The sequence below is a fragment of the Thamnophis sirtalis genome, unplaced genomic scaffold (genome assembly GCF_051295495.1).
Source record: "Thamnophis sirtalis isolate CommonGarterSnake01/CBP01778 unplaced genomic scaffold, rThaSir2_p1.2 scaffold_8, whole genome shotgun sequence".
Taxonomy (NCBI): Eukaryota; Metazoa; Chordata; class Lepidosauria; order Squamata; family Natricidae; genus Thamnophis; species Thamnophis sirtalis.
The window spans coordinates 70,716,870-70,742,465 of record NW_028261388.1 but is presented as its reverse complement, the minus strand read 5'-3'; the positions used below and the strand labels follow the sequence as shown (position 1 = coordinate 70,742,465).

The 25,596-nt window shown below is 38.8% G+C and overlaps 3 protein-coding genes across 3 annotated transcripts; 2 read left to right on the top strand and 1 right to left on the bottom strand.

Annotated features, from left to right (window-relative positions):
- The first annotated feature begins 102 nt into the window (after nt 1-102).
- On the top strand, nt 103-8,247 carry GRPEL1 (GrpE like 1, mitochondrial). The gene is made up of 4 exons (XM_014071749.2): nt 103-208; nt 2,148-2,313; nt 5,963-6,044; nt 6,855-8,247. Exons 1-4 carry the CDS (start codon nt 132-134, stop codon nt 7,199-7,201), a joined length of 672 nt encoding a protein of 223 aa, XP_013927224.2. The 5' UTR covers nt 103-131; the 3' UTR covers nt 7,202-8,247.
- Nucleotides 8,248-10,141: 1,894 nt separating this feature from the next.
- TADA2B (transcriptional adaptor 2B) lies at nt 10,142-18,605 on the bottom strand. Its single transcript, XM_014071748.2, has 2 exons — nt 18,327-18,605; nt 10,142-12,212 (listed from the first exon to the last, which is right to left on the bottom strand). Exons 1-2 carry the CDS (start codon nt 18,594-18,596, stop codon nt 11,220-11,222), a joined length of 1,263 nt encoding a protein of 420 aa, XP_013927223.1. The 5' UTR covers nt 18,597-18,605; the 3' UTR covers nt 10,142-11,219.
- A 216-nt stretch (nt 18,606-18,821) lies between these two features.
- On the top strand, nt 18,822-23,203 carry CFAP184 (cilia and flagella associated protein 184). Its single transcript, XM_014071745.2, has 2 exons — nt 18,822-19,973; nt 22,144-23,203. Exons 1-2 carry the CDS (start codon nt 18,909-18,911, stop codon nt 22,687-22,689), a joined length of 1,611 nt encoding a protein of 536 aa, XP_013927220.2. The 5' UTR covers nt 18,822-18,908; the 3' UTR covers nt 22,690-23,203.
- The last annotated feature ends 2,393 nt before the right edge of the window (nt 23,204-25,596 follow it).

Here is a 25,596-nt window from a genome sequence, read left to right as displayed (position 1 = left end):
CTTGTGGCACGTGCTTTGAAGGACCCTCCTAATTGGCTACGTCAGCCGCCAAGTGCGACAGACGCGCCCTCTGATTTGTCGGGGTCAGTTTCCGTTGGAAAAAGTTAAGCGGAAGGGACTCAGGTGGCAGCATGGCGGCGGTTGTGGTGTGCGGCGCGCGGCGGCTAGCCGGGCGCGCGGCTTTTCTCTTGTCAGGGGCTTCGCGGCGGTAAGAGGCAGAAGAAGATGGAGGCGCGGCGCTTCCTTTTTCCTGGCAGGGAAGCCCGGCCGCCAAACGCCGAGCGAATATAATACCCAGCGTCTCTTTCCGAGCAGGGCCCTCTCGCTCTTTAGGAAGGCGAACTAGTAAGGGAAGCGGGGACAGCTCCCAACCAAAGAAAGACGTCTGAAGGAGTTGGAGCTGGGAGAGGAGGTGTGCTGAGAAAGCCGGAGGGAACGGCGAGGGAGGTGGCCGGGTTTAGAAAGGCCTGACCTATAAGTGAGGAAACGTGGGTTTCCGAGCTGGGCCATCTTCTGGCGAAGGGGGAGGGATGATATGACCATCCCTGTTTTTGCTTTTCGGTTTTTCTCGGCTTCGAGGGAGAATATCTCAAGTTTTTGAAAAGCTTGTGTGTATCAGGAAGTGCTGTTTACTGAATCAAATTTCAAAACTTAATTTAAAGGCTCCAAAAGGCAAACAAAAGGTTGTATTTTAGCCTAGCGGGCAAGCCAGTCTTATGGATTACTTCTTTCTCTTTCCTCTTTCTTTTCAGTTTTACCTCATAATTTTACTGCCCGAAATAGGAAAAGTCGGATTTTTTTTTTAAATCCAGGACTGTATGTAAATAGCAGTTTCTTGGTCATAGTGAAAGGACTTGAATGTTCATACCATATAATAGTAGCCCCGAATAACACTTGTTGAGCTAAATAAAGTAAATAAAACACAGAACTGACTGTGAAAGAACATGGAATGGGCCTAGGAGTGAATTGAAATAATTGATTTAAAAGCTGATTAATTTAAAACTAAATTAAAAGTTGCCTGATTTATATTTTAAGGATTAACTTCCTGTTTGTTTTAGCATTATATTAAAGTATTACACCAAAAGCTAAAAATCATTCTTCCTGTTTTCTTATTTTCAAAAGCCTCCTAAAGTGGGTCACAATTGCATAAAAAAAGAAAAGATGGACAGGGTGGATTTGATTTAAATCAAGTCAATTTAAGTGATGATTTAAATCACTAGTAAAAAGACTTGATTTAAATCAACTTGATTTAAATCATATTTTTAAAGAGCAACGATCAAGCGGCTTCTCCTCAAGCGGTTTCTCCTCTGACCTACTGTTTACTCACGGTCCCAATATTGCAGAATATATAGTCTTATGCTACATAACTAAGTTCCATTTCAAGCTGAATAAACTAAAAATAGAAAACTAACTTTAGATAGATTTTTACGCCAAAAGCATTTTATTAAAATAAATTTGAGAAAAATAAAAAAATCTGATTTAAAATTTTAAAAAATGAACTTTATTTTATTTTCTTAATTGATTTTTTTATCCACCCCGAAGCTGGAGAATATCAATGAGAGGCTGTAAGCAGGCTGGAATAATGTTATTTTTGCTAAAATAGGCATGTGATTTGAATAACTGAATAATTCAGGTCCCTGGGATGGATCTGAACTAACCTTTTGAAATAGAATAGTGGTTGTTGGACTATAATAAAAGCTTTTAGAATCATGTTGGAGTCTACAGTGGTTATGATAAACTTAGCATAGAAAAGTGCTTTTATAGATGATATGAGAACAAGTTTAATATCAGTATTTTTAAACCTTGTTTCAATAGTCAAATAAAGGGCAACTAATAGTTTGATTGCCACAAGAGTACCCTTGTTGATCCGAAAAACAGACCCTGCACCTCCAAGAAAAAAGTTATGATGATGAAAGTTCTAATTTTATTTTAATACAAGGATAAGTGACCTCCCAGAGAGACCTACCGGTAGTTTGTATGCCATTGACAAAAAACACAGTTAAGTGGTTTGGGATCAGAGTGTGTTAAGCAGCATATTACTAGTTTTTCTAATACAAAATCTTTTATCTTGCTCTAAAATAGTCTGGATTTGTGTGCATTCCTATTCCTATTTTTTTAGAATTTTGCTGATTCCAATCTTGTTTTAGATCTACTCAGCTGCTTTGCACAGTGACCCAGGAGAAAAGTACTGGACCAAATTTGGAAGAAGAACAAAGCCAGGGCCACAATGAACAAAAACCCGATTCTTGCTCTGATGCAAATATATTAACAGAGGAAAAGACTAAACTGGAACAGCAATTAAAGGAAATAACTGTAAGAATTTTAAATTATTTATTGTTGGGAAAATAAAATTTTTGTAGCCTAGTAGAACTGAATCACATGTCACACAATATGTTCATTTTTATAAAGCTAAAAGTGGGCATAGCTAACCAACAATGATTGCTTAACAAAAAATAAACTGGTGATATTACTCTCTATCTCCATTCCCTTCAACATCATTTTGGGGCAGATAAACAGATTCCAAATGTCAGTATGCAATCTCACAGTTTTTTTTATGGAAGATTGGCTGTGAGAACTAGATTCATTCTTGGAAATAGGGTCTCCTGCTTAAGCAGGAGGTTAGACTAGAATCCTCCAAAGTCCTTTTCAATTATCTTAATTCTGTAATACTGTAATAAGGATGATACTGAAGGTTGACACTGTTGGCGATCAGGCCTGCTTTTTTTGTTTTTACAATAAAATATTAAAAATCAGTTTTGATAAAGACGTATGTGTGCAGTTAGCATACTTTCTGCTCCTAATTTTAATGAATTGTAGAAATGTACAGGTAATCCTTGCTTAAGACTATAGTTGAGCCTAGCAATTACTATTATAAGTCATGACGGTCATAAAGTGGGTCATGTGATTTACAATTCTTTGCGGTGGTTAATTGAACATAATGGTTGTTAAGCAAACCCATTGTTTACTATGGGTGGTTTTCTATCTGGGATGGTCCTCTTCCACTGAATGCAGCTTTGGAGGGGACACACATGGAGTGGTCATGGAGGAAGGTGATACTCGTCTAGCCAGCCGGATCAATTCTGGCAATCAATAAGGGTGACAGATGTTGCAGACAGATGGCCCTCACATCAACAGTGATCAGTTTTGCTGGGAACCAGAAGTAAATGCCAGTTTTCAACAAAAATGTCATAATTTGCAATCATGTGACCAAGGAAGTATAAGACACAGCAAGGTTTTGAAGAGGAAAATTTTTAAAAAGGTTTTTACACTCTACAAACCTCAAAAACAGCCCATTTTTTGTGAAAATGGGCCCATTCCCCCCCCCCAAAAGGCATGAATAGCCTTTAGGGAGCTTGCAGAGTGCTCCTGGGGGAGGGGAGGGGAAACTAGCAAAAAAATGCCCATTTTTGCAAAAACGGGCCCGTTTTTCATTTTTAAAAAAGGGCATGGATAGCCTTTAAGAAACTTATAGAGTGTTCCTGAGGGCTGGAGAAGTAAAATTGAGCAAAAAAACCGGACCATTTTTTGCTCCTTTCTGCCCTTCTCAGTCCCCAGGAGCTCTCTAAAAGCTTCCTAAAGTCTCTGCACAGCCATTTTGGTGAAAAGGGCCGGGTTTTGGAAAGTGAAAAATGCTGTATTCAGTGTATAAGACTCACCCAGATTTTCTGCCTCTTTTTTGAGGGAAAAGGGTGTCTCTTATACTCCGAAAAATACAGTAAATATTAGATTTTTATTATGAGTAAGACTGTTAATGAAGAATCAGAGTTCTGGAAGACAATTTAATGCTTTACACATAGTCCTCAACTTACCACCACAGTTGGGAATGGAACGTCTGTTGCTAAGTGATGCAATCATTAAGTGAGTTGTGCCTGTTTTTACAATTTTTTTATCATAGTCATTAAGCAAATCATGCTTCTTTTTAAGCGAATCCAGCTTCCACTATTGAATTTACTTGTCATAGCTCCCCTGGGAATGTCACAAATGAAACCCCAGAACGCTACAACTGTCATAAATACATGGTGGTTGCCATGAAGTGCCTCAATTTTGATCATGTGACTGCAGCATCACTATATAATCATAAGTGTGAGGACTAGTCATAATGCTGTTGTAACTGAATGGTTGTTAAACAAATGGTCTCAAGTTGAGGCTTATCTGCATTATGATTCTAAAACTAATTCCAATGCCACAGAAAGCTGTTTCCCATTACTTCCAGTTTTAAACAAAGGAAGATATACAGGAGTGCCTGGATAATTTGCTAAGTGACAGCAGGATCCCATCTGTCTTTGTCCTTTGGGAACAAATAGAATTTTTAGTTTATGTGAATAAGAATATGAATTCATGATTAGCAACAGTGCAAATTAAAATTTGTGATAATTCTAAAAATCCTGGTCCAAATTAGGGTTAACTGAGGACTGCCTGTATCTCTGCAGTTAGGGTGAGTTTTAATACAGATAATACTCAACTGTAAGCTATTTATTCAGCAACTGAAGTTACAATGATTTTGAATGAATTGTGGTTATGACTGATTCTCAGAGTTCCAGCCTTTCCCGCACCCCCAGTCATGATCAATCTGAGCCTATGGCAGTTGGCTGACGCAATCAGTTGCAGCATGCTGCAATCGTGATCGCCATTTGCAACCTTTCCTGCCAACTTCCCAAGAAAATAAGTGGGGAAGTTGACAGGGAACATCCAAATCACTCGAGTAAGTCTCCTGCACTAACCTTTCTGTGCTTGGAACACTCTGGCTACCTATGCATTCCTTCACATCCTCCCCAACTGTATCATACCTCTTGTATGTATTTTCTCCAATCCTTGCTACAGTTCCATTGTACCCTCCCAGACTTGCATTGTATTTTGCTCAGACATTTCCCAACACACACTGCACCTTTCTCACATCATGTATCCCTTTGCACTCCCCTTCCCAACTCTCACCTCCACTTATCCTCTTTGCACCCACTAGACCCTTGGTACCATCCCCAACGCACACCTTCATGCACCCTCTCTGACCTGCACCTTCTCCCTGAGCATTGCCTTGCTTCCCTTGCACACCTTTACTGTGCCTTACCTGCATTCCTAGGCACCCTCCCCACCCTTGCTGTGTGCTCCCCTGTATTCCTTTGTACCCTTCCCCACCTGGCAGCAGCCACTTAACAGCTTACAAGCTCCCTGGGTTTGCAACTTCCTGCCAGCTTCTCCACTGACTTGGTTGTGGGAAGTTGGCAGAATGTTGCCTCACTTAACAATCATGGGATTAATTTTAACAGCAGCAAATGGGAATTTAGGAATTGCAGGAGTTCCAGTTGCAATTGCCAACATAAATTGTGTGCATGCACAGGGGACGGGGGGAACGCGGGGGTGTCACACGTGCATTGCATTATGGGTGCTATTGCGTGCGTGCGCACACTTCTGTCACTTGGCGACAAGGTTAGCCATTACCTATATTATGTTAAGTGATGACGAATGATTTTAATCAACGTTAAATCAACCATAAACTCATAGATCAACCATAAAGTCCAAATTGGCCATAAACTATAACTTGGTGTGTGCAAAATAAAGCAACAGATTATTCTGTGCAATATAAGAAGCAATTTTTATGTTTCTCCCATCATCCTATTTAACATACAAGTTGCTGCAGTAGTAGTTTTATATTTTAGCCAGGTGTGACCAGTATACCTCACTAGCAGTATTCCCACTACATCTTAAATCACAACAAAGGATTAATGAGAGTGGATTAATGAGAACATATGCATGCTTGTAATTCATTAACTAGGGTTGAAAGATTAGCATGTCATCTGAACTTATAGTAAGACATATTTGGGACTTCCAAAATAATCAGAACAAAAGACAATTAAAAATCTCTGATAAGTTAAATGGATATCAATGAGGATAATATGAGCAAGGATTGCTATAATTTGTCTCTTATGTTTCATCTTGTGTCACTACACTTCTTTTTCTGTTTTAGGATAAATATAAACGTGCTCTGGCAGATGCAGAAAATCTGCGGCAGAGAACTCAGAAACTGGTAGAAGAAGCAAAGTTATATGGTACATACACATTTTGCTTATTGGGATTAGAATGCAGATGCAAGCCTGAACATTTTAAATCTTACAGATTTTGACTAGATTTTGATGCTCTTGGTTCAATGTATGAAATCAGTTATTGTAATTTGTTAATGGTGGTCCATGGTTTTATACAAGACAACCAATTATAGTTATAAAATACACCATAGTTACTAGTGGTTTTTTTTTAAAATTCATGTAGTGGTCATTGATTAAAATTGTCCATTTAGTTTTCTCCTAGGACTGTTATCAATGCTTGATTTTCTTCTGTTTGGGTTTTGTAAGAATGGGAAACAAAAAAATGTGAGGGCGGGATTCTTTATTTGAAAAATATAGGAAATAATTTCAGACGATAAAGACTTTGTCTTCTGAGATGACAAACTGTATTTGCCATATAACCTGTAGCAAACGTCACCTGGTATTTTACAGAGGAAAAAAGAGTGCAGCTTTTTTACCCTATAGAAGCTCTGTTATAATTTGGAGCTAATAGTGAGTCTGGAAAGAATTAAATGATTGGTAATGTTCTCATAAATTTAATGTTGTAGTTTGAAAAAATATCCATTGATTGGATCTATATTTAAAAAGTCATACTGTAGTTCCACTGAAATGAAGGTACTTAAATTAGTTATGATAAACTTGTTCTGATGTGCAGCATGATGATTCATTCTGGATCTAGCTGATTCTCCGCTTCAATTTATTATAGTAAAATGCATTTTCAAATGCCATTTTTGCATGTGGTTGAAATAATCTATCTTTAAGAATTGACTATAATTTTACTATGGTTTTGCACTTTAGGAATTCAGAGTTTCTGCAAGGACTTACTGGAAGTTGCTGATGTTTTGGAAAAAGCAACCGAGTCTGTTCCCAAAGAAGAACTTAAAGATGAAAACCCGCATTTGAAAAATCTTTATGAAGGTCTTGCCATGACTGAAGTTCAAATACAGAAAGTGTTCAAAAAACATGGATTGGTGAAATTGAATCCTCTCGGAGCCAAATTTGATCCTTATGAACATGAAGCATTATTTCAGGTCCCCGCAGAAGGGAAAGAACCGGGCACTGTAGCTTTAGTATCAAAGGTTGGCTATAAATTGCATAGCCGTACTTTAAGGCCTGCATTGGTAGCTGTTGTTAAAGAACAATAGCAGTCTAATCTGAAAAAATTAATAAGCATCACATAGATACTAGTTAGATTTCTTAATAATGCCCCATTTTATAGAGGTGATTCACCAAATGAGGTGTAATACAGAGAAAAATGATGGATGATAAAGCAATGTAAAAATGTTTTTAAATGAATGTATATAATGTGGAGAGAATGCAAACTGCTAACATAAATTACATCATCAAATTATACATAGTACCTTTTCATTAACTCAAGTCCTCAAGGATAATCTACCTAATAACTGAGCAACAAGAAGAATGCCATATAGGTTATTTCCGCATTGAAATATTTTGAACTGTTGGTGTTATGTTGTTTTTGCTTCTATTCAAGCCCTATTCTTGAGATGAGATGGAGCTTTGATGGAACAAAAGAAGGTGGTGGCAAGATATACATGCACAACCGATAATGGCATCATCCTATGTGTGTAGTGAGATTACTGGAAACCATTCCTTGTTGATGCCACTTAGCATTTCTGACTGACATGCACCTAAGCTAAATATGAATGCCTTTAAAATTGACTTTTGCTGAAGTGGATCAGCTTTCCTATTAGATTTCAGTCTTTCTGTAATAGCATAACAGCTTGTCTTTTCTTTCCTCCTTTGTCTTTCATTCATGTCCTCTCACTACAATCTTTTCACTCAGTTTCCTTCCCAATGCAGTTGATATTTCCCAATGAAATTACCATGCCCCATTTCTTTTCTATTTTTTCTGAAGGGTGTGAAATGTCATGGACATTTCTTTGTATTAATGGTCTGTATGTAAGCAGTTGGTATATGCAGAGGGGAATCAGTTTTTAACTGTAGTGTCTTATCTTGCATTTAAGTTTGACAATGACAGTAATGAAAGTTCATTATAGTTGGTATATTGTTCATATAAATCGGAATGAGAGATCACATGATAAAAGTCACACAAAATGAGGTTTCATCAGAAGCATGAAAAAAGGTACCTCCTACAGGAACAGTGGTATTTGTACTTCTCTTACTTCATGAATAAGAAAGTATTAAATAGAACTGTAATTTGTGACTTGTATTCACTGGTGTATGCAATTTTTCCCTAGCTATTGAATGATATCATAAAATGCAAGCACCAGAAAATGACAACATATGATCTTTAATGTTAAAATGTTTAGTTATATTGTTTTGTGATAATCTTGGAAGGTTTTTGTTCTTTTTTTAGATTAAATTGTGCCTGCATGCATTATTTTGTCAGCCCCCACGGGTAATAATAAGCTACATGTGGAAGATACACATGATTTGCAGAACGCTATAAATCTATCATTATTGACTGCAAGTATATTTTAGTATTATCCTTCTTCTGAATTGTGTATTAAATCGGTATGTGTTAGCAGAAAAAAAAGACATGCAAGGAAGAGTGAGGAAAAAAAGTAATCCTGGAAGCTGTTACTTGTAGCAAAGGTGCTAGAAATTCTAACAAAGCATACTCAGTTATGCATCTACCATATTTACCGTATTTTTTCAGAGTATAAGACGCACCTTAGTTTTTGGAGAGGAAAATAAAAAAAAAATCTGCCTCTGCCTACCAGTATCCATCAGTATTCATCTGGCTAGCGTCCTTAGCAAACAGCCTGGCCAGCTTCAGCACATTAGCCTAATTCAGCATGAGCAGCTGATGGGCGGTGGCCTCCTGGAATACCCCCAATCAGTTGTTACCAGAGGTGAATTTTAGCAACAGGTTCGTTGGTTGTGAGAGCGTGCACTGATTGCGAGCTTCATTGGGGCTGATATGCAGCTTCAAAAACACAGTTGATCATAGCAAGGAGCTAGAGTGAGTATAGCAGGTGAAGCGCAGAACCAATCAGACAAGACAGCAGCTGTTCTGGGTTACCATTTCAGCCTCTACGCCTCTCGTTTTCAGCCTCCAAACACTCCGTTTGAGACCTGTTCAAGGCTGCAGGGATCACCAATGCACAAAAATGCAATGCGCAGAGGCCAAAAACGTGATGCTCAAAGACTGAAAATGCAATGCGCAGAGGCGGCAATGTGCTCTGGCGAACCCCCGCAGCTTTGGTCTCAAATGGAGCGGTCAGAGGTTGAAAATGCAAGCCATGGAGGGGGCGATGGTCTGTGGCAATCCCTGCATCCTGGAATGAGACACATGGAGGCCGAAGAGTGGGCAGGGCTACATTCGGTATATAAGGCGCACCCAAATTTTCAGTCTCTCTTGGGGGTTACATCTTATACAGCGAAAAATATGGTACTTTAAAAAAACTGAATGGATAATAGGCATTCAGATTTGCAGAAAGATGTTGTTTAAATTGTACAGTGTAATTGTTTTGTTGGCTTCTTAATTTAGGGATTCACAGATGCACACATTTTGAACTTTTCCATGCAACCGCATAGTGATTCTGATTTCTAAAATTGAAAATACAAGAAACTTTTAATGTTGTAACTCAAAGCACATTTTTCACTGACAAATGAAACACTTCTGCTGTAGGTGTAGTAAATTATGCATTCAAAAGTTTATGAATAAGCTCAACGAAAAGCTATCAAGACTCATTCTCCAGCAAAGTGAGTAGATCAGAATTACTGTTTTAGTAATGGATATTTTATCAGAATCTTGTACCAAAGATGCTTTTTAAGAGGCAAGTGGATTTTCTGTTTTTTTCTTTGAAGACTTAGCTTCTCATCTAAGAAGCACTGAAGAAACTTCTTGGATGAGACGTGAAACGTCTTCAAAGAAAAAAACCACACAGAACCATGAGCTGGATGACTGAGAATCTATAGCGATCAGAATCTTGCCTATGTATAACTCAGATTATTCATGCCCAAAATTATAGGGAAAGTGTACCTCTTTCCTTTTTAAGTAGTTTGTAGCGGAATATGGGAAGCACAGGAATTTTAAAGTCCACCAAGAAAGTAAAAACTTGCAGCTACAATGTTGAAAAAAGTAGCAGGAAAGAAAATACAATCTGATGTGTTTTATAAACTGATACATTACTAAAACATCTTGAGGAACACAAAGCATCATACGCTAATCACACTTAGTGGTCACCTGTTATATCCATATGTAGCCTGGCAATCTATAGGTTTCCTTATATTGGGATTCTTGTCCAAGACTGGGAAAGTGTGTTTAAACAAGTGTTTGTAAACCTGAAGAACACCATCATAAGTCACAAGCAATGTATAGTTGCTTAAGAATCTTGTGTTAATATATACCAATTATATTCTCATAAACTTGCATCATTCCCATTTTTTCAGTTGATATTTATATTTAAATAAAACCACACAAAGATTCTTGCTTTCATTTTTCAAATTGTATCAAGTGGAACATTAGTATATACATTAAAGCAATTATTTCACCACCACTATGTTTTACAATCAGGATGCCTGTTATTTGCTGAAAATCACTTTCAATGATTCTATGCAAGCTACGTTGTGGATCTAGTTTACTCTTTTTAATCATGTGGTGTGCTGTGTTAAACCATTTTATATTATTCAGTTTACATTCGCTTTGCTCTAGTGGCAATATAGCAGAATGCCTTGGCTTGTGAAAAAAATGTAACAAACTTGTATACATTTCCAATATGAAATAGTAATTTATGCCTAAGTTCATTATCCAAGATTTAGTAGGACACATAAGCAGCCCTATCTGATGGTTTTGCTTGACAATAAATACTATTCAGTGTAGTGGGGGCATACTTCCAAGTAAATGTGTGAAAAATAGCAACTTTAAACCAGTATCATGTCTTAAAATACAAGTTTGTGCAGCAGAGGTAGACTTCAGTAGGTATTGTCAGAGTTTCCCATCTCACTTCTGATACACTGGTAAAAACAAACCACTTCACCCAGAGTGTGCTGTTTTAAGGTAATATGTAAAGTGGTTCATAAAATAAGATCTAACATGTACATGATCCATTACGGAAAAATCCAGTTGTTGAGTTTTTTACAAGATCTTGGCTGTTTTTAAAAAGTTGGTAACTAGATCAATGGTGAATGTTGGTTCCTCTGTTGATACTGATGCTATTTCAAAGTAGTCAAGATTTAAGAAGCATCCCTGGATATCCAACCACTTTCTGTCAAAAAATTCAAAATCCTTTTTTTTAGTATCTTATCCAAGTAACTAGGAAGGCGACTTTTTGAGGGGATGCCCTGCCTTTTTTGGAGATGGTCTTTAATAATTATAGTTTTAACTGTCACATAGCGTGCTGGACTCAGATTAATAGAGTTACAAAGTACTTTCTCTCGGTCAGATAACAGTTCGAACCCAGGAAGATTTTCAATTGCAGAGAATTCTCCATCTTTACCCTCCTCCTTTCCTCTTTTAGAAGTACCAATGTTTTTATTTTCTTTTCTTTTCTCTCGTTTGTGTCTAGCTGCTTCATATTCTGCAGACTCTTCCATTTTTGTTATGCCATTTCGGCGATAACGCTGGAGTTCTCTTATTTTTGTTCGAAGCACCTTTTCCTTGTGCAGATTTTCAAAGAAATCATCAAATTCTTTGCAAGACATAAACTGGTAAAGAGACCTCAATTTTAACCTCAGTTCCTTTTCTTCTTTTGTAGTTTTGCGCTTTGAAGGTTTTTCTTTCTCTCTCCTATCCTTGCCTAAAAATGCAGGAACCAAGTTGTAGTCACGAGCAATGTTTTTTCGCCGCTGCCTCTCTTTCAGTTTTCTTACATACATATCCACATGAGCTCTTTTTAGTTCTATTTCCACATCATCATCATCATAATTAACTGAGAGGCCACTAATTAGAGTCTCAGCATCTTGATCATACTCAATCTCATAATCATCTCGAAGTGGCATGTATCCAAGCTGCTGTTGTTCAGCCACTGATATATCTAAAGGTGGCAGAGGCATGGTAAGGCTAGGAGAAAGTGGACCACCACTTGGGCATGTATGATCAGTCACTCTATTAGGAATAACGTCAGGAATGCAGGCTTTTCCAAGATTTCCATGTATATACATGCTCACATAGTGTTCCATAACTTCTTGAGGCGTTCGTGATGCTCCAACATGAGTAGCCATATCTTCCTACAATAAAAAAAACCAAATTTTTAATTATCTGTCACAAGAACATGCATGTGCTAGGTATAGATACAACTATTATGTTTTGTCACAACCCAACATTTCACATTCTTTTAAATACAGCCAATGACTATGAACTTCAAAGTACTAGTGCTTGTTCATATATGGTGATCTTAAAGTACTATTTTAGTCCACTGGATTCAACAGAAGGTTTTAAACTGGAGGAATTTTATGTAAAGCTTTTCCCATGAATTCACTTTTTGCTAATCAGTTTAGAACTGGAACTTTGTTGTGAAGTATTTCATAGATCTGAGTTTTTAAAAATAGGGCTATGCAGTGCTTGAGGTTCAAAGTGAAAAAGGTGCTTTGAAGCATGTGTGAAGTGCATCGCACCTGTCAGCAACACCTAAACATGCTTTATCTGTTGCAGCTGCAAAAGACAGTCCCACAACCCCCCAAAAATGCAGTTTTAAGATGGTGGCAAATACTATATGAATGATGCTGAAGGACATTTTCTTCCATAGTTCAGGAGCACTAAAAACCTCTATCCAAAATTCCCAAATGAATTGAAATATTCTTAGAAAAGCCAATCTTAAAGCACAAATTTTTTGCTTTTTAAAAATGTAAAGATACTAAGTAAATCAGAAGAAATGACCCAAGGAAAATCAATTTCCTATCCTGCAGCCTTTATATGTTACTAATTTTATTCTGGAGCATCCATTAAAGGCCGGAGCACTTCTTGGGAGAAAGAAGGTGTTGTTTTGCTTCTGGTTCTAGAGATGAGTATGATGATGAATGAAATTAATATGCATGCAGAAAGTGCCATAAGATAAGGCAATAATAATATAAATAAGATAAGGCTCTAAGAAAACTTTATACTCATATATATTTGGTAAACATGATAGATATTCCTATCAACATGCTGTAATAATATACTTCAATATAAAGAATTTATATAATTCTCTGTATGTTATTTCCCCTCTCTGTCAGTTTCTTGATCTGTTGACAATCAACTTTTTGTGCAGAAGCAACTACAGCCTCCCAGACACGGTTCAGAGGGGTATATTGTTTTCCTTCACCTTAAATCTCCCGCTTAAGAAGTGCCCACAAGTCCTCAATAGGGTTTAGTTCAGGTGAGGAAGGGGCCATGTCATTATTTCATCTTTAAGGTCTTTACTGGCTAGCCACACAGTGGAGTACTTTGATGCATGCGATGCAGCATTGTCCTGCATAAAAATCATGGTCTTCTGAAAAGATGCAGACTTTTTCCTGTACTACTGCTAGAAGAAAGTGTCTTCTAAAAACTGGCAGTAGGTTTGGGAGTTGATTTTGAGTCTATCTTCAACCCAAAAAGCTCCAACTAGCTCATCTTTAATAATACCAGCTCATACCAGTACCCCACCTCCACCTTGCTAGTGAGTTGAAGTGGAGCTCTGTGTCCATTACTGATCCAGCCATGGGCCCATCCATCTGGTCCATCAAGAGTCACTCTCATCTCATTAATCCATAAAACCTTTTGAAAAATCAGTCTTCAGATATTTCTTGGCCCAGTCTTGCTGTTTCATCTTACATATCTTGTTCAATGGTGATCGGATTTCAGCCTTCCTTACCTTGGCCATGTCTCTGAGCACTGAACACTTTATACTTCAGGGCACTCCAGGTAGGTTGCAGTTGTGGAATATGTAGTTTTGGATTTCTTCTCAAATCTTTGGCAATTAATGTGCATCTTTTTTTTCTCAACAACCCTGTTGACTACTTGCACATTTTTGACTTCAGAGTCAGTTAAATCTCTTTTTTGCCTTTCTATTTACTTTGTATTTTATAATACTTTATAATTCAATAAAAATGTTGACTCACTTGTTAAAAAATGTTAAATCTCTTTTTCGGCTTATTTTGCCTGAGGAAAAGAGGCTGCCTAATAATTATGCACACTTTGATATAGTGAGCTAGACTACATCTTAGGCTACACTCTCCCTCATTACACAAATACACATCACCTGATATGCTTGTACTCACTAACCTTTTTGGCACCGAGTGCCCTCTTGCATATACCAGAGCACCAGAACCCAGAAGAGAGCAGCTGTCTGGTGCACATGCATGCTGGACCAGCTGTCTGGTGCGCATGTCCGCACCAGAACCTGGAAGAGCAGCTGGCAATGGTGAGTGTGTCCACAGCGGCCTCTGCGTGCCACCTGGCGCATGTGCCATAGGTTCACCATCCCAGCACTAAGCATTCAAGTTTATATAACTTGGAAATTGAAAATATGCCTTAAAATAATATGGTCAAAATACTCACTTGTCTAATAATTGTGCACACAGTATATTTCAACCTCTTGCTAGACTCTAAATGCTTTTTCTTTTTCTTTTTGATATATTTGATTCTGGATAACTTCTGTTCCTTTTGCCTGGAAACGTGGCATCATTTGGGGATATGTAAAGAGTTTTTAGACTCATCACTGGATCTCTATATTTTTTGAATTTGCAAAATATCTGGAGTTTATTTTTATTAAGTTTTCTTATGATCTTGGATTGAAGAAAACATACTTTCTTTGTTCCCTGATCAAGTTTCACAGGTTAAAATGGCTGAACAGTAGCTGAAACCTAAGGAAGGAGAGCAGGGGAATATGCCACTTCTAGCTGTATTTCTCTTTTAAAAGCTTGGTGAGACAATAATAATTTTGCAAAATATGTTATGTTAAATTTTGATTAAAGATACACAAAAGGACTCTGATCCAGTTCCAGACCTAAGAGACATTCTCACGGCTGGAGAATTAACAAAGTGGATTTCATCTGTTGCTCTGAAGTTTAAGTCTGCATATTTCCTTATAATATCAGGACTCTGACTGAAAGAGGAAGCAACAAATTCTTCCCTCTACAAAGTTGAGGGTGACTAGATGGATTTATTACAGTTAACTGGTAACTACTTCTATCTGGGTTTTGATTGGAAGATAGGCTTATTCCAGAGACTGAATCTATTATACTTAAGTAAACAACAACTCTATAAGTTATGGCATTAAGAAGTAAATGGGGTAGTTGATCCAGGACAAATTATAACTGATGATTTGGGACAGATAAGATGCCCTAAACTTTCTACAAGTGGATTACAATAACAGATGCTAGCACAGAGTTTTGAAACTTTTTGTTTTGTTTTAGTATTATTATTCTACCTTGTAACTACTTTGTCAGTAATATAATATATAGAAGACAGGTCAATAATTTGCAAATAGATTTAATAATTTAAAGAGGCCCTGTTTTGCAAGGGGTGAGAATTAATGTTGTTATACTGTATTCAACTAGAGGGGATTATATATGTATATGTGTTGTTGTTTTGATGCACCTTTTTAATGTTTTGATTGTTTTATTTTTTGTGTCCTTTTTTCTTTTTTGTCTTCTTTTGGATGATTTTTGTATTATGTATGTATATATGTAAATAACATCAGAAGTTTGGATGAAGATTATCATTACAAATACATAGGCATCCTTCAAGTCGACTACATCAAGCACGCAAAGTCAAGAAGTCAAGACGTGAATACATTGCCCCGAAGGTGCCTTTTCAAGAGGTAACTGGACTCTCCGCCCCCCCGAAAGTCCAGAAAAAGCACCTTTGGGACAATCATGACCCGGATGACTGAAAATCTCCATATACAAGTCGATACATTATGCAAATGAAGATCTTAAAGTCCAAACTCAGTGGAGGAAAGTCAATTAATACCTGGGCTATTCCAGTCATTAGTTACACAGCTGGAATAGAGGATTGGACTCAGGAAGAACTAAACACCCTGGATAGGAAGACCAGTAAAATAATGACAATGAATCATGCCCTTCATCCTTGCAGCAACATTGACAGACTCTACCTACCATGGAATATCGGTGGGCATGGAATGCTGCAAGTACACCAGACAGCTTAAGAAGAAAAAAGGGCATTGGAAGAATATCTGAAGGACAGTGAAGAAGATGCACTGAACCTAGTACACCATGAAACTAGCACACCATGAAGGCCTACTGAGTATTGGAGGGACCAAAGATCAAATGAGGAATAGAAATGAGATCTGGCAAGACAAAGCATTACATAGCCAGTGTAAACCAATAAGGCAAAACAAAAAATAATCAAGATCTGGCAGTAGCTAAGAGTAGGAAAACTGAAGAAAGACAGGGACTACTACTGCTTTCATAAGACCAAGCCTTAAGAACAAACGCATATAAACCCGACTTGGGAAGATAGCAAAAGGCAGCAAATGCCATCTCTGTAACCTGAAAAAAATATGGACCACCTAGTTAGCTACAGCAAGATGATACCACAGACTGACTACAAACAATCATATGATAAATTAGCAATAATGTTGTACTGGAACGTCTGCAAGAAATACCATTTATCTTCAAGCAAGAACTGGTGGGATTGTAAAATAGACAAAATAAAAGAAAATGAAGGGGCTAAAGTACTCACAGACTTTAGATTTGAAACAGATAATCACCTGCCATATAATATACCAAGCTTAATAATTGTTAACAAATAGTCAAGAAAGCCTAGATATTGGACATGGCAGTATCTGGAAACAGCAGAAGAGAAGAGAAGGAACTGGAGAAAATCACAAAATAAAAAGACCTGCAAAAAGAAGAACAACTGTGGCAAAATGAAATGAAGATAGTACCAAATCCAAAAACTTTTGGAGCATCATTTGAAGGTCATTGGCACTGACAAATCACCAGCAGTCAATTCCAAAGACAACTTACATCCTGAAACAATAGCTTTAATGCCGTGAAACAACATCATCTCCCTATCCTAGGTCCTTGGGAATGACTTGATAAGTGGATGAAAATGCCAAATCCAGTCTAAACATTTGTCAGACTGCAATGAATCGTAATAATAAAGCATCTATATCCCAAATCATTTTAGGCCACCTAAAATCATACAGCCATAGTTCCAGATGATCTATGATGTAATCCCATTTCAGATGTCTAAAGACTGACAAATGCAATGAAAGACTGAAATTCTGACAAATACCTGTTACATAGATGGTGATAGAACATGGTATTTTGATTTAAAATGTTCACTTTTACGTGGTTCAACTTCTGAAGTATCTCATCTATTCAGAGGTCTATCTCTAGACCTCAAATAATTTAAAGACAGTATGGCAGTCAAGAGCTCCTTAATTTCAATCTCATAAAGTTACATAAAATTTTATTTAGTTACAACTTCCAGGTGTATTTTAGCATAATTTTGATTTTTACGGGCTTTTTTTAGATTCTTCCATACACTTTTATTATTTCATTCCTTCTTAGAAATATGCAAGTCTTATTGAATAGCAGGTCACAAACAGATCAAGTTTGAACTAATAAAGGAGAATATTTGTAGCTCAGAATTGAATGAGAGGTCCTTGGTGCTCCCTGAGCTTGCTTGTTTTCTTGCAGACGTTTCATTATGCAAAGGAGATAAAATCATCATCTAGTTTGGGTGATGAAAAGTTTGCAAGAAAACAAGCAAGCTCAGAGCACCAAGCACCTCTCAAAGTTTGAACTGGATAAAATACATTATATCAAGGACTCTCCATGACATGTGAACATATGATTTGGGATGGATATGTATATTTTTGAAAGCAAATATTTGATTACTTATTAATCTTTTCTTGCAACATGAAAGTGCGTTCCATGTACACAGCTTTGGGCAATACAACGTACATACTTTTCAGGACAGTTGGCATGATTGTATTGTTTTGGGTTATCCAAATGTGAGCTGCAGCATTTTGAACATATAGATTATTCACCATATTTTTGTATAATTATTTTTATTCTATGGAATTACTGGATAGCTTGAAAGGCAGCGGTCTGATTACAGAGATATGATACCGATGAATTTAGGTTAATTTTAAATTCAATGATATCTAAAATTGAGGTTTGTATTCACACTATTGCTTGACCTGTGTTTTGAATGTTGATCAGAATAAGTCTTTAGCTTTGCCCAAATATTTCCAGCCATTCTTTTTCCCTTAGCTAAACAAGGGCCCAGCTCCATTAACATCAATCGTGCTATTAAAAATGTGAATTGAGGAACCGCTATGGGAACAGAATTCCCCCGACGAGGAAGGAGAGGGCCGGCCGACAAACCAGCATGGAACTTCTCACCCAGTTGCCGAAGCCGAACTGCTCGATAGCATCCAGTAAGAGTTGCTCCTCGCGGCTGCTCCAGCCACCCTCGGCCTCGGCACCCCAGAGAGTGAAACGCCCACCATCTACCAGCTGGTAGCCATGCCAGCGCCTATGGGGGCCAATCTCGGCGCCCGCTGAGAAGCATTCGGGGCAAAGCTCGATGTCGGTACATTCGGTGCAGCGGAAACGAAGCGAGCTGACCTCAGCCAAGCAGTACACGCAATACTTTTTCCCTAGCTCCGCCATCTTGCTTTCCTCCCCACCCCACCCCCCCACCTCAGAGGTAAAAAGAGCAGCGAAGCTTTGACGTCCAAGTTTGCGACAGGGACCAACTCCCGCCCACTAGCCGAGGCAGAATTTTGTGGGCGTGTCCCAGGAAGAAATAGCCAATCGACTTCGAAATCCCCGGTGCTCTTTCACGCGCGACGTCCAATCAAGCCTCGCTTCTCTTAATTTCTTCCCATTGGTTGAAGAAAGGAACTTTTGTTGCCTAGCGACGGAGCAAAGCGGTTTGTTTACGGGGAGAGCGAGCGAGTGAGAAGCGGGCTGTTGCATGCGATGGAGGAGATCCAGGAGGAGCCGGAGGAGATCTCTACTCCAACACCTGAAACTCTGGAGGATGTCGTTGTTCCGGTTTCCCCGGAACCACATAAGTCGCCCGCGGATGCGGAGAAAGCAGAGGCCGCGAAGAGTCCCCACGCGGCAGAGCCGCCGACTCGAGGAGGAGCGGCAGACGAGGCGACCGAGGGAGAGAAGCCCCAACGGACGAGCGAAGAGCCGCCAGCATTAGAAGGGGCGGACAAGGAGCAACCGGAGGACGCAGCCTCGAGCGAAGGTCCAGGAGAAGCCGAGGCCCCGAAGGATGCGGAGGAGATCAAGTTGAGCCCCTCGGAGATCCCTTCCCTGGAGAAACTGGAAAAAGAGAGCTTGCCGCCGGACGAAACCTTACCGTTCCTCCGCCACTTGCCCACCAGCGCCTCCTTAGAGAAGGACGAGCCGGAGGAGCCGTCTCCGTTGCTGGTGGGCGTGGAACTGGAGCGCAGGATCAGCCGCAGCCTCTGGGAGCTGGAACAGAGGAATACGAGCAGCCGCTCCTTAGATCTGGGTGGCAGCCCGGAGAGCATGGAAGGAGCCCTGGAAGCAGAGACGGAGGAGCAGAGGGAGCGGCGCGAGGCCGAGGAGCAGCGGCGGCGAACCGAACTCATGGACCAGTACCGGCAGCTGCTGGCCGAGCGAGGCCGCCTCCGCAGCTACAACACCAAGCTGCAGGGCAAACTGGCCGAGCTCTTGAACAAAGCCAAGGGCAAGGATCGCGCCCGAGAACTAGAGCACCACATGCCGGACTGGGAGCAGCGCTACAGCCGCTATCTGGCCATGTTAGAGAAGTTGCGTAACCAGCAGGCGGAGGAGATGGCTTGGTACCAGAAGGAGATCGATGCTCTCCAGCAGTCCTGCGAACAGAAATTGACCAAGGTGGAGAGTGAATGGAAGACCTACCAGGCGGTCAAGAAGGAAGTTGCTGTATATACTATGGGGAGGCGGCTAGGAGGTAAACAAGCTGCCATCAAGGAAGTGGACAAGATCCAAGCTAAGGAACAAAGCAAGGAACAGGAGATGACGGAGGTGAGCCCTGCATAGAGGAGGGATATTAAATGCCCTATCTCAGTGTTTCTCAACCTTGGCCACTTGAAGATGTCCGGACTTCAACTCCCAGAATTCCCCAGCCAGCGAATGCTGGCTGGGGAATTCTGGGAGTTGAAGTCCGGACATCTTCAAGTGGCCAAGGTTGAGAAACACTGCCCTATCTAAACAGTCTGCTGTTGGGATAATTGCATTAATTAATTTTAAGATGTGGCAGTCTCATTTCCTACATCTTTCAGTTGAAGAGTCTTTGAGATTTAACACTGAACGGGCATATATTATTTCATAACTGTGAAGACCTATTCTAGGAACCAAATTAAATGATTAGGAGGAATTGAAACTGGTTGAAATGTCATTCACAGAAAAAGCAAAGTTAACCCAAATCAAACCATTTCCTGGATGGCATGACCAGCCATGCAAAAAATTCCTAACTTGCAAAGTAAGTAAACCTTTATAATGGCCAAAATTGTAATTTTCGATTGCAGATACATAGCCTAGATTGGGACTTGTGCTATTAACAGTAACAGAATGATGAAGAATAATTAGTCCCCTTTTAGTTCATAAAATTTCTTATTAAGATTTTTGTAAAAAAGCCCTGCTTATCTAGATTAAGTTTCGGTTTGTTCTTCTATATTCAAACTTTGACTGGCTTAACTGATGAAAAAGTTATCATGGTAGCCAAGAATATAATGGTCAAGGACTGTATCACAAAACTTTTGAAAGTCCAATTAAATAGTATCTGCTGGACCATCTCAGGCTTCATATTTGTCTGTACAACATTGGTCTCTAAATCTGAAGTAGGAAACATTGGGGAACTAGACGTCATTCTTTGAAGAAAGGACCTCAGTAGGCAGAAGGAAAATGCCCTACAATCATGAATGTATGTCTTAGCTTTTTTTAGTTTGGTTTCCTTTCCTGGAAATATCAGTTTAAGTTATTGTTTCTGCTTTGTTTTCTATATTAGACTTTGGGAATTATTTAGTTTCTCTGCAATTTCCTTATTCTAGAATTGCCTCCCAGTGTTGGTGAGTAGTGTTTCTTGAAGGTGTGACATCACTAATTTTCTCAAAATAGGTGTATTAGTTATGTTTATTGAGCCCAATTTAATGTGACCAAGGTGTGCACAGCATCCACAAGATGAGGCAAGTATAGGGGCCCTTTGCTCCCGCTCTGGAATATGGAGCAAGTCTCCATACTCTGCCGTCACACTTACCTTCTCAGGCCAGGCGAGGAGTGACTGGGAGGGGTGGGGCCAGCCAATGGTGGGTTCAGCTGACAGGGAACCACAGCAGGAGGACAAAAGGGCTTCATTTATCTGGGAACCTGAAATGAGTCTATATTTAAATCATATAGTAAAAGACATCCAAAGAAAAAGAAAGAACATCAGCAAAAAAAAAAAAACCACCAACCCTTGCCTGTTCTTGGAAATGGTTCAAGAGGGAACACACAAACACACACACACACACAAACACACACGAGAGACAGACAGAGACAGTGATGAGAGGGAGAAAGAGAGAGAGATACCTGCTTCCCACAGAAAACACCGGGAGCCACAAAACCTGGGTAGTCGTGGCTGGAGGGGGGGTATCGTGATTGGGTGGAAATGAGTGGTGTCTAGTTGACCACACCCACCCTAGGTTTTGTGATTCCTGGTGTTTTCTTTTCTGTGGGAAATGGGTCCAAACAGCTCTTTGAGTGTTTAAGGTTGCAGATCTTGGTTGGCTTATCATATCAGGACAATGTTTCTCAAGTGATCATATGGGAAAAGTTGTCTATCAAGGCCAATTCTGTTCAACTCATTTAGACTCATTTTTATATATAGTTAGGAATCATCTGTGATAGTGTTATTGAACACTAAATCTAAAATCCCATGCTCTTTTAGGGGTAAGTCAGTGGGGCTTATCTGAAAGCGTGGACAAAATTATCCTGTAACTTAACAGATATCAGAAAGAGAAAATTTTCTCTTTAATTGACTGCAGAGGTCTTTGCAAACCATTCCTAAAGACTCTTCAGAACTATTATCCAAATCTCTGATTTAGAGAATGGCTAACGAAAGGTTCGCATGGTACACCAAACTGTATTTCAAATGAGTATCGCTCCAACATCAAACAATTATTTGGTGGTGTTATTAGATCAGTTTTTATCATTTTAGGTACGTCTTGAAAATATAAAATTGAAACACAGGATCCAAAAACTTGATGCAAGTCTAAAAGCCCAAGAAGAACTGGCGGAAGGTTTACATTTAATAGACTTTGAGCAGCTGAAGATCGAAAACCAGACTTACAATGAAAAGATTGAAGAGCGTAATGAAGAACTTCAGAAACTCCGGAGAAAGGTCACCAATACAGTACAAGTCCTATCTCAAGTAAAAGAAAAACTGCAATTTGTGGAAGCAGAGAATCAAGGCCAGAAGGCTCAACTAATGGCAGTAGAAAGTCTAGTAGCGCAAAACAGAGATATATTAACAAGGACAAAGCAGGCTCGTGATAAATTGAGAATAGACAATCAGAGGCTTCAACAGAAATGTGGTTTACTTGGAAATACATTGTTATTGAGGGACTTTGAGGAGAAAGTGGATGCTGCTGAGATACTGCAAAAGAAATTGGAGATACTGAAGCGTCATCATGCTGGATTGTCCCTTACTTGCAATGGAATCAAGAAGAAAATCAAAGGAGCAAAATCTTTTCTGCCATTCTAAATGTCTTTAGTAGTAAACAGAACAAAGTAATGTATGAAAAAAATCAAATAAAACATACTAGTGCCTTTAGATTATATTCTAGGTAGGTGTAGTTCAAGCCTCAAATCCAAATAGTCATCATGAGTGCTTATATAAGCAGGATAGGATATCATTTTAATAATAATAAATTCATAAATACCCTATTGATTGACAGCAAAAGTATACAAAGCTAAACTCAACAGAATCTTTATTCAATTTTAATGCAAAAATAGATTATAAGCAAATGTTGGCAATTATTAATGAATAAGCATAATAAAATTGAAAAGTGCTTAGCCTCCATTGAAGAAATTTGCCTTTTTATATGTTTTAATTAGCCATAATAGGTAATGTATCTTCATTTTTCCTTGACTCTTTAATAGTATCAAAATTATTCTAGTAAATAAAAAAATGTTATATATCAACATCTTTTGAAACAATTTTTGATTATTTGATTATTTGATTCTTTCCTCAATAAAGATGGTTCTCAAACTTTTTTTTTTAAATATCCTTAAATGTGTATTGTATGTGTGGGAAGTGGGAAATGACAGATGTGCTCAGGGAATTGTGATAGGACAAAGGACTTTGAAGGTTTTTGAAACAGATATGCTTGTTACTCTTGGAGAAAATTCTGAAGAGCGTAGTTCCCCCTCCCCCACTATATCTGGAAAACAATGCAATAACATTTGCCAGCTTGTCTGCTTTGAGTTTTCAGTAATTTGGTGCTTTGCAACTGGATTTGGTTCTGTATTTATTGGTTTTAAGATAAATTATGTGCATGTTTTTAAAGAAAGCTGTAATTTTTTGTAGCTTTCCCCATCAGGTTTACTATATACCGTATTTTTCGGAGTATAAGATGCACCTTTTTCCCTAAAAAAAAAAGAGGCTGAAAATCTGGGTGCATTTTATACACTGAATACAGCATCTTTTGCCTCCCCAAACCCCGCCCCCTTCACCAAAATGGCCATACATAGCCTTTAGGAGCCTTGCAGAGTGCTCCTGGGGGCTGGGGAGGACAGAAATAAGCAAAAAATGGGCAGTTTTTTGCTCAATTTTGCTCTCCCCCCCCCCCAGTTCCCAGGAACACTCTATAAGCCTCCTAAAGGCTATGCATGCCCTTTTCCGACAAAAATGGGCCTGTTTTTGCAAAAAACAGGGTGTTTTTTGCTTATTTGGGGGGGGGGCAACCCCCAGGAGCACTCTACAAGCCTCCTAAAGGCTATTCAAGCCCTTTTCTTTTTGGGGGAAAAAAACGGCCCGGTTTTTTCAAAAAACAGGTTGTTTTGGGAGGTCCGCAGAGTGCAAAACCTTTTTAAAAAAATTTGCCTGTTCAAAACCTTGGTGTGTCTTATACTCCGATGCGTCTTATACTCCGAAAAATGCGGTAGTTTTTAACCAATCCATTTTTTCCTCAATCTTTCAACATCATTAGAAATGAAAAATCTTATAGGATTGGTGTCAATATTCGGAGTGTGGTTAAAGAACTATAGACCCAAAACATGAAAGGCTTCGCTTATCTATCTATCTATGTAATATGGGCATAGGAGAATGTATGTACGGCAGTTGTAACGTGTGGCTAAATGCAAGTAAGGGATATTTATAAGTCGGATATTGAAATATTCAAAGCATATTGTTCATACCATTAGCACTGTTAATGAAGCCAAGAATAATATGATGGTTCCTTCACACTTTTTCTTTAAAAAAGAGGGCTTTGTTACAAACGTTTTTGTGCTCCTATCCATTGTTTTGTATTAATATAGTCAGGTTTTTAATGACTCCTCGCCTATTTGCTTGTTTTATGTGTCACAACTACTCAGATCTCATATTTTCTTCAACTTGTTTTTCTTGCGCTTTTTTTCTTTTAATTTTTCTTTTTTCTTCTTTATATTAGTTTGTGTTGGTTTTTTTAATTAAAAGATTTAATAACAATTCTATATTCAAAAATGGGTGGCCTCAAATAGATGGGGAAAATAAAGCAGCTGCGGTACATATATGAAAAAAATTGTCAAAGACTGTAGAACACAGGTGTCAAACTTGCCGTGTCACATTGTGGTCACTTGATGTATTGCAGTGTTTTTTCCCTTCACAGAATTGGAGTAGGCATGGCCTGCTTGTGACACATCCAGCCCACGGGCTGCCAGTTTGACATCACTGCTCTAGAGCAGTGGTCTCCAACCTTGGCAACTTTTAAGACTTGTGGACTTCAACTCCCAGAGTTCCTCAGCCAGCGCTGGCTGAGGAACTCTGGGAGTTGAAGTTCAAAGGTCTTAAAGTTGCCAAGGTTGGAGACCACTGCTCTAGAAGAACAAATACAAGATGAAGAAGGAAATTTCATACTGCTTTCAGACTGAACTTGAAAAAAAATACTCTTAATTTATTCTTCCAGGTTATTAATAAAACAAAGATTATGAAAGAACCAATTAATTCTTACAATTGCAGAGGGAGATATCTTAATTTTGGGAGGTATGAATAAAGAGATTGATTGATTGATCGACTGACTGAATTCAATCAATTTTTATGGATGCCTATCTCACCAAATGAGACTGGGTGATGAACAAAAATTTTAAAATAATGCAAAATTTAAAATACGAAGCCAAGAAAAAATTACCCAAATTAACCAATGTCCTGAATACACTCAGAGCTTCAAGTTCAGACAAAAGCTAGGTATTTAAAAAACTTACAAAAAGCCAGAGGGAGAATGTTCCATAAGGCAAGTCTTCGAGGCCCTGTCCAGTGGCACTCCTTAGCTAACAAGACCAGAAGCATGCCTATTCAGTTTGGTGTAGTGGTTAAGGTGCTGGCATACAAATCTGGAAACTGTGAGTTCTAGTCCCACTTTAGGCATAAAAGCAGGCTGGGTGAGTTTGGGCCAGCCATTCTCTCTCAGTCAAT

Coding starts and splice junctions, on each gene's coding strand:
- GRPEL1 (XM_014071749.2), top strand. CDS start 132: ATGGCGGCGGTTGTGGTGTGCGGCGCGCGGCGGCTAGCCGGGCGCGCG. Junction 209..2,147: donor TTGTCAGGGGCTTCGCGGCG/GTAAGAGGCAGA, acceptor ATCTTGTTTTAG/ATCTACTCAGCTGCTTTGCA. Junction 6,045..6,854: donor AGAAGAAGCAAAGTTATATG/GTACATACACAT, acceptor TTTGCACTTTAG/GAATTCAGAGTTTCTGCAAG.
- TADA2B (XM_014071748.2), bottom strand. CDS start 18,596: ATGGCGGAGCTAGGGAAAAAGTATTGCGTGTACTGCTTGGCTGAGGTC. Junction 12,213..18,326: donor AGTTCGGCTTCGGCAACTGG/GTGAGAAGTTCC, acceptor TTTTTATTGTAG/GAAGATATGGCTACTCATGT.
- CFAP184 (XM_014071745.2), top strand. CDS start 18,909: ATGGAGGAGATCCAGGAGGAGCCGGAGGAGATCTCTACTCCAACACCT. Junction 19,974..22,143: donor AGGAACAGGAGATGACGGAG/GTGAGCCCTGCA, acceptor TTATCATTTTAG/GTACGTCTTGAAAATATAAA.